Genomic DNA, 11,458 nt, shown 5'->3' on the forward strand with positions numbered 1-11,458 from the left:
GCACGTTTCTAATAAAGTCACTGACAGCCAGCAATGTAACAAGGAGACGCATTCAGAGGATTTTTCAACTTTTTTTATTTTTGAATAATAAAAAATAATTAATACAAAACATTAAAAAAAATATTTCGCTTGTATGACAGATTATACATGAAGTCTATTGCCTTTCATTCACTTTATTTCTATTTCCATGCCTCTTGAGAGACGGGAAGCAGGGGAGAATTCAAGCATTGCTTTTTTCTTTTTCTTTCAGCTATCTCAACCCTTCAGGCACTTTTCCATTTTTTTAAACAGTTCAAATGAGTTGTTTTCTTACCAAAGAAACAACAGTTGACCTTTCCGTGCACATGCTTTTTACTTTAAGAGAAGGTTCTTAGTTGAATTAAGTCAGTATTTGGTATGAATGTTACAGCAATTAAAACTTCTTCTTCCTCAGAAAAGCTACAGGCTGTCCAGGAGAGTTACCAACTGGCTCTAAACATTTATTTCTAGATTCAGAATAAAAATATATGGGATGTTATTTAAGCTTTTGCAGTTTGAATTTCATGTCAAAGTTCATACACATCTATGCTAATGTTTCAAGCTCACACATTCAAGCAAAATGATAATAAAATAATTAATTCAAAAAGCAGTATGTCTCATCTTGAATTCTTCTATCCCTGTGCAAATAACATCCTGCAGCATCACTCTTCCAACACCTATATGATTTCACTCTCATCAGCAGTCACTGCCAGGCAATGGCTCATGCAGACATACATGTATTTTGTATTCCATATTGCAATAAAACGAAGCAAAAGAAAGCAGTTAGTTATATGGTTGAGCTGAAAATGATGGTTAAAAACCGCCAAGGTCTGTTGTAGGCAGCTGATTTTGGTTCCACTTAGATATTTTGTTAGTTGGAAAAAGTAAATTAACTACAGAAATGGTAATTTGCTACTACATTAACCAACTTAAATGACTGAGTTAGCAGCAGAAGTTGACCCTGCAATCGAACTAAAGGGTCACATCAAAAGGAAACAAAAGAACAGTGGAGTTGTACATCTCAGTTCCTTTGTTAAATCATCAAAAACTTAACATTTTGCCATAATTTAACTCAAAAATGAAACTCGTAAGATTTATTCCACACAGAGGAATATATTTCAAGCAATTGTATCTGATCATTTTGATGAAAACCCAAGGTAGAGGTTCTCAGAAAGGGAGTAAATTGCATAGTGCTAATAAATGAAGCCATTTTTATTGTGTATATATTGATGTTCAGGGTATTCACTTTGCTTTATCCTTTTTTCATGACCTGCTCTCTCCCTGTTACATGGCCTGGAAGTGATAAGCTTGTGGCCCTACAGAGTTGTAACAGAAGCTCACAATGCTTTGAAATCAGCCTTCAGATTATCTGCACTGTTCTGTCTTGTGTCCCTCATCTTCATTTTGACACCTCCCCATAGGTTCTCTATGAATCAGCATAGTGATGCCATACTCATTCTTCTAAATAAATGCTTCATAAAGCTGCACCATATCCTGCATATGACATCAAAACACTGATCATCACTGACTGAAAACATAACTTCTGCTCCTCTAGATTCTTACTTCAAACTCTGAGACCTTGATTTCCAATTTGAAAATTGGAATTTTGTACCACTGCACTACATTCCTCTCTTCTTTTTTAAGATCAGAATAGATGCTTTCTGTTTCATTAGCTTGCTTGCTGATTCTGAAAGCTCTGACTTCAGCCTCGTTCAAATTTTATGGATGTTCCTTTAACGTTAAGGTTTCAATACTTTCCAAGTTGTGTTTGTCGCCGCTTTCTGTACCCGTTTCAGTGATCCATGCTGAATGCTAGAATCTTCCCTCTGAATAATCTTGCTATGGATAACATTTTTGCATTAAAATACTTTTCCTTTATTAATTATGCAGGTCATCTGAGACACTGTTTTTTTTTTTTTTTCTTTGATGTATTCCTTACATTATTCGATATTAAGACTTTAGTGGTAAAAATGCCCTATATTTATGTAGTGCTTTTTCAAGCCATTCAAGCACACTGATGGTGGCAAGCTACATTGTATCCACAGTGGCCCTGCATCCGACGCCACTGTTGCCCCAATGACATCACTCTGGCATGAGTTTTACCTTCTTAAATTACTTTTTATAAAGATAAAGTTTTAATAATATTCTGGTTGAGATGTAACTAATATAAAAAAAAAATCAAAGGAAATGATATATAACAGCCATCTAATCTTTTTTTCTGCCGTCTAATTTGTACTGCCGTAATGATAAACAGCAGAAGGCAGAATTTATTCATTAACATATACAAATGTAAGAAAATCAAAATGTGGTACATTCTTTCACATTCTTGGGTAACTATTTTCTATTGCATTGAAGGATCACTAATAATAGATGTGGCTGTTATGATAATGCAAGTTTTATAAGTATAAAAACTCCAAGGCTGAGGTCTGAACTGGTTAGGTTAAAGAACCTAAGATGCTGGATGGTTTTAATATAAAATAGGAATATAAAAATAGAAGGTGAGACTGATATCTGTAGGTGGTAGATTGTAACACTGGCTGTTTTATATTTCCCTCTACCTATTCGCTGTTAATTGAAACCTCACAGCCAATAAGATTATTTAAACATCAGAATGAACTTTTTGGCTTTTTATTTTTGTACTCGGAAACTAGCAGGGAATCTTATGGTGGCTTTATTTTCTACATTTAAGTCAGTAAGTGACATAACTGGGATCTGAAAACGAATTCATACTCAAAAAATTTTCACATTTGATCATGTTATAAACAAATTTTTGTTTATATTGTTTGGATTTTCAGTGACAGAGCAACAAAAAGTATTGCTTATTGTGAAATGAAAGAAAGATATATTTTTAAGAGGTTCCTAAAACGTAGATTGTGGCTATATTCAACCCAGCTCCTCTAATATTTTAACCAAATCAAGTGCTTACTGGTGTATAGTAACAAAAGATCTGTGAACAATCGTCATCATGAACACCAAATAACAGAGGAGTGAAAGGATAAGGCTCTGGAGAAGCTAAAAATGGACAACACAACAAAAAAAAACCTGTAACGCTTTCTTTACAGTACATCAGTAACCATGTAATGACATGGTAATAACATAGAAAGTTACACTATATTACTAAGTGACAAGAAACACTTTATGGAGAATTTTAGTAAGTGTGTCGCTTCAAATTTTAAACTCAGACTCGGAATATTTTTAACTAAACTTATATTTATATGTCTCTTGAGTTCAGATTTATAATGTTTTATTTACCTGATCATAAGCTACACTTTACTTTGTAAGCCTTTCGTAGGTGGTGGCCTATAATACAAACTGTTATGTGGTACCCTAATGGTAATTACCCACCAAAAGTTTCAAATGTTACATATTAACATACAATTATAATAATTACATGAAGGTAATTACTTTGAAATTATATACCTTAATTTGGGGGTAATTACCAAATAAAGTTTTTCTTCTTACCTAGTAATATAGTGTGACTTGCTCTGTTACTGGCTTGTTATTACATGGTTATTGATGTACTGTAAAGGAAAGCGTTACCAAAAGATCTAATGTATTTTGTTGCTAAGTCATTTAGTAATAAATAGACTAGCCTGACCCTGTTCACTATAGTAATGAACCATGGTCAACACTGTGGAGGGCTGTGCCATGATGCAATAACAACATCACAGAGCCGCTGTGAGCACCAAAACCAGAATGGAGGAAGTCAAAAAAGGTTGTCAGATAAAATGCTATAAAGTTAATTGGTTAAACAGTTTTAAAATGCACTTTATTTGCATAGAAGAAAGCATTTTAAGTTGTGATTTCAAAATAATTGTACTAAATTGGCTTTAATTACCTACATGATATTCTAAACTGAAAATCTACTGGAATAAAAAGAGAAAAGCTTACTAAACCGATACTGTAATACCTCTTTCAGACATTAGCGTGTAGGGTCAGATGTTATTCATCTGTTGCAGAACCCGCTCATGACTGGTACTTGATATGCTTTGCAAATGGGATCAAATTAGTGTTAACATCTAGGACATGTCTACAGTTATGGGCTGTAAAGATAAATATTATCTAAACTCCTTTGTTTTAAATGTGTAAACTGCCTGAAGACACACCGTGAAATGACAAATAACCCTGAATAAAACTAGGTTCCATACTGTTATGAGATGACAGATCAGCTATATACCATTGGCATGCGGTATCCTGAACCTAAAGAGACTTCATTTGAAGTCAGACAAATGTTTGTACATCCATTGTCATTTTGGCTTCATGAACAAATAAAACCCATAAGCCTCAATAATAAAACACTGCATCAATGATTAAAGTAGATTAAAAGAAAACATGTTTTACCTGGGGGGGTTTCTCCAGGAAATTGTGCGTTAAGACTTGACTCATGTTTTACTTCATTGTTTTTCAAATGAAGCTGTTCCCTTCACTGCTGAAGAGCTTTTCTTTCTTTTTGAGTCTTTTCAGCAGACAGGAGGCAATGCCTAAAGCACCCCCCTTCAGAAATCGAACAAAGTTGTCTCCCACTAACGGGCCCATGGCAAACAGCCCTGGCTCCTTGGTGCACTCAAAAGTGTAAGGGTTTATGTCGATAGGGTTCTGCTTGCAGGAGATGGGATTTGTTGGATCTTGTCCCAGGTACTGGCCCTGACCTTTCAGGAAGAACAAATTTGGATTGGTCCCAATCAACACCAGGGCCATTGAGATCTTGAACGCCTTTAGAGAGTTGTCCCCTTGTAGCAGACACTTCATGTCAGACTGAAACGAGACAACACAGTGCTCGGGGAAACTGGTGTAATCAGGGAAGAGGTTGACACTAGAACCTCCAGTGATACTCCCTGCAGAAAGCTGGGGTTTAGGGCACATCTTGGCGCATACTGAAGAAGCAACACTAACTGCCTGGGGTCTGTTAGACGAGGACGAGGAGACCACATTATGACAGGTCTGGGAAGACATCATGTTGTACACTTTGTGGTATTCTGGGTACAGGGTCTTGGGAAGCTGCTTAAAGATGAGATCTGGGTTGTCAGTGTTCTTCCGGAAAACATGCAGTACTCTGATATTGCTGTTACATGCACACAGAACTGCATCAGCTGCACTTAAACCTGCACCTACAACTAAAACTGGATCAGAGTTCACATCAAGTTTTCCCTGGCTTACAGCCAAGCCCAGGTCTGAGATGCTGTGGAACACAAACGGTAGATCTTCCCCCTCTACACCCAATCGGACTGGAGAATCTGATGCACCGGTAGCCAGGACAACATTCTCAGCAAACAGGGAGAATGGGACATGAGTGTCACTCTGTAGCTGCCGATAACCTCTGACTTCCCAGAGAGTTCCTCCTCCTCCATTGTTTTCCCCCTCTTTGTCGTTCTCCTCAAAGTGCCCGTTCTCACTATCAACCGTCTTCTGATCTTCTTGCCCATTCTCTAGCCCTTTCAGCTCTTGCCCACGGCAAAGTTTGTGAACAGAGGTAACGTATGTGTTGTCAACAAAATTCTTTTGCAGACCCTTTAGCTTCACATAGTCTTTGTAATAAGATGAGATCTCCTCAGGGGTGGCTCTGTCACTTGTCACATTTCTAAAGAAGGAGATGTGTACAATCAAAACATGGGCACAGAATAAAGCTAAAGCTTGGGCCATCTCAGTAATGTTAAGACCGTTTTACCTTCGCAAACCATTGGTCAGGTCTCTATAGTTGACTCCGGGAAGCTCCATCCAGATGCCAAGGCTAACAGTTAACATTGAGCCTTCCATTGCCTAAGAAGAGGCAACCAACAATGTGATCAATGTGAAATAATCTGTTAGGACAAAACCCCAGATAATTACGCGGATTCTGTAGAATGAACTTACATGCCAGGCACCCCCAGGTGTTCCCTTTCCCAGAACCAGGTGTGGGATTTGTTGATGCTTGTCTTTCCTCCACTTGAGGACTGGTGGGAAATCATAGCCAAAGTCAGCATTGGGGTGTAGTAGTGTATCAAATAGCACAGCAACGGGATTCCTTGACCTCCCCTCAAGACCTTCGCTCAAATATTCCATAGCCTGGGGGGAAAAAAAAGAGTCTGTTGACACACCTGAGATCCATGTATTAAGAGCTCTTGTGTGAAGATGGAACTTTTTCTACCTGTTCAGTGATGGGGATGTGCTTGGCCTCCTGCAGTTTCCTGTACAGAATGGGGTTAGGGTGAACCGTCGCAGTATCAAAATAGGGCTTGTATCCACTTAACAGGTAGGACAGGCAAATACCCGATGGGCCATTTCCTGTAAACAAATAATTGGAAACTCAGATACAACTAATACCAATATGGAAAGAAAAAGGTGGGCCTGATGAATGTAATCATTAAATTCACCTATAATTACCACAGGAAGGGTAGGTGGGTGTTCTTGAGGCAGAGTGGTCTCTTCCAGAAGAGGCATGACTGCAGCCTGGGCCAGAGCCGGCACTGAGGGGAAAACACTAGAGATATGGGAAAGGTTCCAGATATTTCTGGACTGACCTATCAAACATTCAACTAAACGTTTCATTCATGCTTTGTCTCTCTTCTGGGTGAGATTATTTCAACAGGTTTGAACTGGTTTGCTGTCTTTGTCTATTGATGTTGTTTTTATCTTAGATCCTGTCTCTGTCTACCATCACCAGCTGACTCAGAAACATACACAGAGAGGGAGAAAAAAAAACTTTTTCTGTGGCATTGTTTCCATACACATCATTGACCCACCCTGTCTGTCTGGGCCTTCAGCCACGTGGAAATACCCCGCCAAAACACAACGTGCCCCCTGATTTTTTTTCCAGCGCTGTTCATTGAAGTCCATACACACCCCCTGTCTTTTCACTCATGGCCCGTGGCGAGGCTAGCCTGTATTAACCCCACCACTGCGCCCAAAACAAAAGGGAGTTCTCATGAGATAACATGGGCCTGGGTCAGTTGTGAGCATGCGTGGTGTGATTTTGTGCGTTTCGAGACAATGCCATTGTGTGCCCGTCGGGAAACAAATCCCCTCTGATCACTTATCCAACTGGGTCCTAATCCCACTCTGGCTGTTTATGTCTTTGCTGGGTGAGAATGTGGTCCTGGCATGCTGACAGACTGAACCACTCAAACATAATCTGGCCAAAAATGCTCCCACCACTGCAGGCAAACATCGCCCACTTGCCTCACATTTATGCCAACCAAAGCACTACCTGTAATGAGTTACAGCCTGAAAACCCACATATACATGCACACAGTACCCCCTCCTCCTGTCTGACCTCTGTGTACAGCCAACTGGCTATATGCATTCGCTTGTTTACACATTTAGGACAAGACAGTAGGATTCCATACATTCCCTGACCTGTTTGGCCTCCAGCTGGCAGGGAAGTAGAGATATATCCTAGTTTCAGTTGAAAGCTGTTATAATGGCTATATAATCACTTTCATTCTCCTGTTGGGACTTCCTCTGGTTATACTTAGTTGTTTTTTTTTTATCTTGGACTATGCGGCTTAACAGCAGGCAGGACTTTGGACCTTCTCATTTTTCATTAAACAAATAATATCAGACAGATATCAGCAAATATTATAAAAATAAATAAAAAACACAACTTTCAAGGGATGTTTTTTAAGGTAAAAACAAATAAAAAATTCAAACCAACTGCATGTGAAAGAGTAATTTTCCTCAGAGACCACTGTCTTATAAAAATGACGGATTACCTTTGATTACAACAAAACCTAATTACAGCCAGACCTGCAGGATCAAAAACAGAGTACAACAGGTTGAGGTTCAGGGTTCATAATTTGAGAAGCAGGACTAAAATACCAGTTATGGGAGATATCTGTAGTCAAAACAGCCGGTGACCAAAAACAACAAAAAAGGACAGGCATACAGTCGGAAAAACAACATTTTGATGATTGCAAAGTCTTTTTGGGAAAAGGTTCTTTGGATGAGAAAAACGACAAAATATATCAACAGAAAAACCTGATGGCGGTAGGGTGGTGATCTGCCGTATCTTTGCTACTTCAAGACCTGTGGACTTTTTAACAGAGCAACTGATGTTCATATTAAGAATGTCAGGCAATCAGTTTAGGATCATAAACTTAACCTGGGTTTATCCACCAGGGCATGAAGCACACTATTGGGTACTTGTCTGAATAGCTAGGGGGGGAAACAAAACTACCTGAAGGTTTTGGAATGGTCTAGTCAAAGTCTGCGCTTAAATCCAGTTCAGATGCTGAGCTGTGAACTCAAATAGGCTATTTGTGCTGAAGAAAGCTGAAAAAAATAAACCAACTGCATTAAAACAGATCTACATAGAAGAGGGGATCACATAATTTCCTCCACAGCAATGTAGAGGAGCCACTGTCAGCTATCACAAAGGGTTATTAGTTTAATAGACACCTACTTTTCACATAACAGGTCAGTTTAGGAGCATATTCTCTTAATAGATAAAACCAAAAATTAAAACATGATTTTTATTCTCTCATAATATGGCGATCTAAAAAATGTGTGTGTGAAAAATCAAAATAAGAACAAAATGAGGGACAGACCATTGCAAACCTGGAAATAAGAGGCTAATCAGGGTTTACTTGCAATCTCTTTAGATAACAAATTCATTCAACAATCCCATTTGCAAATGGAATAAAACTGTTCAGCCAAACAGTTTATGGCTGTTTTTTTTAAACAGTTTGTGCAGTCTGTCTTTCTGCTTTCTCGCATTTGCAGGTCATACATGAAATACCTTTACTCTAAAGAGACAGGAAATGATGCAACAACTACTTTCCAAAGCATCATGTGCATGTGTTTTCAGATGTTACATCACAAAAGGATACTTGTAGGCAGCATATCGACATATGGTAAGGAGCATAATGTCTGTGTGTGTTCGGGGTAAAATTACAATAGGAATAAATAAAAAGTTAAATGGAGTGAAGTAAATGGGACAAAAAAATGTCAAACTTCTGATGAAGACCATTATAGTAAGATGGAAAAAAACATGGATTTTAGATTCAATTTCTGGAGCTTTCCTGCTTTTTATTCTGTTGTTTATTCTCTATCCCTTTGCAGCACTTTTCTTGAAGAAAGCTCTATACTGTCAAGTTATGTTGAAAATAAGTTAAAGGTCTTTTCAAATAAGGAACAAAGCATTACTCAAGCATTTAGACTCAGAAATACAGTTACAACACTGCAAAAAGTTGAAATCTAAATAAGTTTTTTTTTCTTAAAATAAGGGATTTTCGTCTTAAGTTGAGGATGTGAGTGACACAGTTTGCCAATGGAAAAAGACAATTTACATTGAAAATAAGAAAAAAAAAACAATTGTATTGTCTTATTTCAAGTGCATATTATCTAATTATTGTATTTTTAGAGTAAAAATCCTCTTATTTAGCTACTCAAATTAAGTGTAAATGTATTTAATTTAAGAATGTTTTACTTATTTCTAGATTGTTTTTGCAGTGAATATAGTTCTGATTTCATACATCGATACATGCCCTATCTAATCATATCGGTTGCTTGCAAAATCAAACTAAATCCAATCTGGGATGTTGCTCAAAGACCAGACCGGATGAAGTGATGCAGCATGCAGCATCCTCACTGTAACAGGCTCCAACATCCTCCTGCTCCTTCAGACTCAGTGCAGCTTCAGGTCCATTAATAAGGAGCACGTACCGCAGACGCTCGTTTTCATCATTGCATAATTTAGGTCAAGCTTCCATCCATTCGCCTCTTACCGTGTTCAGATTTGTTTTATTTGCGTCCACGCTCAGTCGCGTCCAGTTATCACGACCCACGGTAGTCCCGTTCAACCGTATAAATAGACACAGACCGGTGGGAGGATCTATTACTGTCTGGGGTCTCTTGAATGAGCTGATGAGCCAAACCTCTCCCCCGACATCAAACGCGCACACATAAAAACTCTCACCTCTGCACGGTCAAATCCGACCAGACCCAGAGTGCGCAGGTCTGATCAGCCTAGAAGTTTAAACTGAGGGTTGGATCTTCGAGCAGCGGAGTGTGAAAGAGACAAACCGGGTGATGCGTCTGCTTCTCCACAACCACATGCGCATCACGGCGCGCGCGGCGTGAGCGCGTTCACGCGACCAGATCAGAGCATCGCAGCATCTTCACAGCGCCGCTCACCAAGCAGCCGCTTTTACCAACAACACACTCAAATGTGTACTGAAATATATATATAAATATTTGAGTTACACTTTACACATCACCTTTTTCACATTGTGTCACGTTGCAGCCACTATTGTGTTGTGATATTATGAGATACAAAGAAATTAATTAATTTTTTTTAGTTCAAATAAAAATCTGAAAAGTGTGCCTTTCATTTCTCTTCATCCAGGTTTATGAAAATACAGTGCAATCAATTATCATCAGATATTTTGTAATTGGTAAACAGATTCCACTCACAGAGATGGTTATTTCATAAATATACCAGTCAGGGAATAGTAAATGTAGTTCATTGGTTTTTTTCTAAAGATAACACTTTAAGATGCTAAAGGAATCTTATGGAGCATGAATTCATTCATGCACTCATAAAAATGTTTACCCAAATTTTAAGATTTATGGAATTTTATTATTAAAAAAAATTGATATTTGCTTCTTCTTTTAAAAGTTTTAACTCAAACCTGTGAAATAAACATCAAGTGATGCATATGCATTAGTTTATTATACAGAGAGGAAAATAAGTATTTGAACACCCTGCTATTTTGCAAGATATCCTACCTAATAAATCATGGATTGGTCAGAAATTGTTATCCTAGGTACAAGTCCATGTTAGAGACATAATCTAAAAAAAAAAAAAAAAACTATCCAGAATTGATTTATTTGTATGATACAACTGAAAATAAGTATTTGAACACCTATCAACCAGCTCTAACAATTTACCCTCAAAGACCTGTTAGTCTGCCCTCAAAATGTCAACCTTATTATACTAAATTAGATGCACCTGTTTGAGGTCGTTAGCTGCATAAGGACACCTGTCCACCCCATTCAGTCAGTAAGAATCCACCTACTAACATGGTCAAGATCAACACTAGAGACAAGATTGTACACCTCCACAAGGCTGGAAAGGACTACGGGGAAATTGCCAAGCAGCTTGGTGAAAAAAGATCCACTGTTGGAGCAATTGTTAGAAAATAATGTGTGTCTATCATACATTGGTTTAATCTTAGACTAAGACGAAAAAGTTACCTGAGACTAATTTTATGTTTTTCCTATGCTACTATAATTGTTTTAATTACATGTTTATTATAAATATGGTTCCAGCAAGATGATCCTTTTCAGCGCTACTTCTTCATCCAGGTAAAAGACATAAATATACAAAGGCTGGTAAAGGTAAGTCTCCGATGTTTTATGATAAAATGCTTTCTACACCTAATCTAAAAAACACAGTCATGTTTTCAGATGCAACAGAGGAACAAGAGAGGCGGGGCATCAATAAAGCTCCGCCTCCTCATCT

At 38.0% G+C, this 11,458-nt stretch overlaps 1 protein-coding gene across 3 annotated transcripts; it reads right to left on the reverse strand.

Moving 5' to 3' along the window:
* Positions 1–57: 57 nt before the first annotated feature.
* On the reverse strand, positions 58–10,057 carry osgin2 (oxidative stress induced growth inhibitor family member 2). Of its 3 annotated transcripts, none has more exons than XM_038290193.1 (6): positions 9,911–10,057; positions 6,379–6,461; positions 6,143–6,279; positions 5,869–6,060; positions 5,684–5,775; positions 58–5,596 (listed from the first exon to the last, which is right to left on the reverse strand). In XM_038290193.1, exons 4-6 carry the CDS (start codon positions 6,055–6,057, stop codon positions 4,423–4,425), a joined length of 1,455 nt encoding a protein of 484 aa, XP_038146121.1. In that variant the 5' UTR covers positions 6,058–6,060; positions 6,143–6,279; positions 6,379–6,461; positions 9,911–10,057; the 3' UTR covers positions 58–4,422. The 3 variants fall into 3 exon arrangements, with proteins under 3 accessions (XP_038146121.1, XP_038146119.1, XP_038146120.1); XM_038290191.1 differs by having other exon boundaries at positions 6,369–6,461; XM_038290192.1 differs by lacking the exon at positions 9,911–10,057 and adding an exon at positions 9,720–9,902 and having other exon boundaries at positions 6,369–6,461.
* Positions 10,058–11,458: the final 1,401 nt, after the last annotated feature.

The sequence above is a fragment of the Cyprinodon tularosa genome, unplaced genomic scaffold (genome assembly GCF_016077235.1).
Source record: "Cyprinodon tularosa strain WSP-4 unplaced genomic scaffold, ASM1607723v1 ctg277, whole genome shotgun sequence".
NCBI lineage: Eukaryota > Metazoa > Chordata > Actinopteri > Cyprinodontiformes > Cyprinodontidae > Cyprinodon > Cyprinodon tularosa.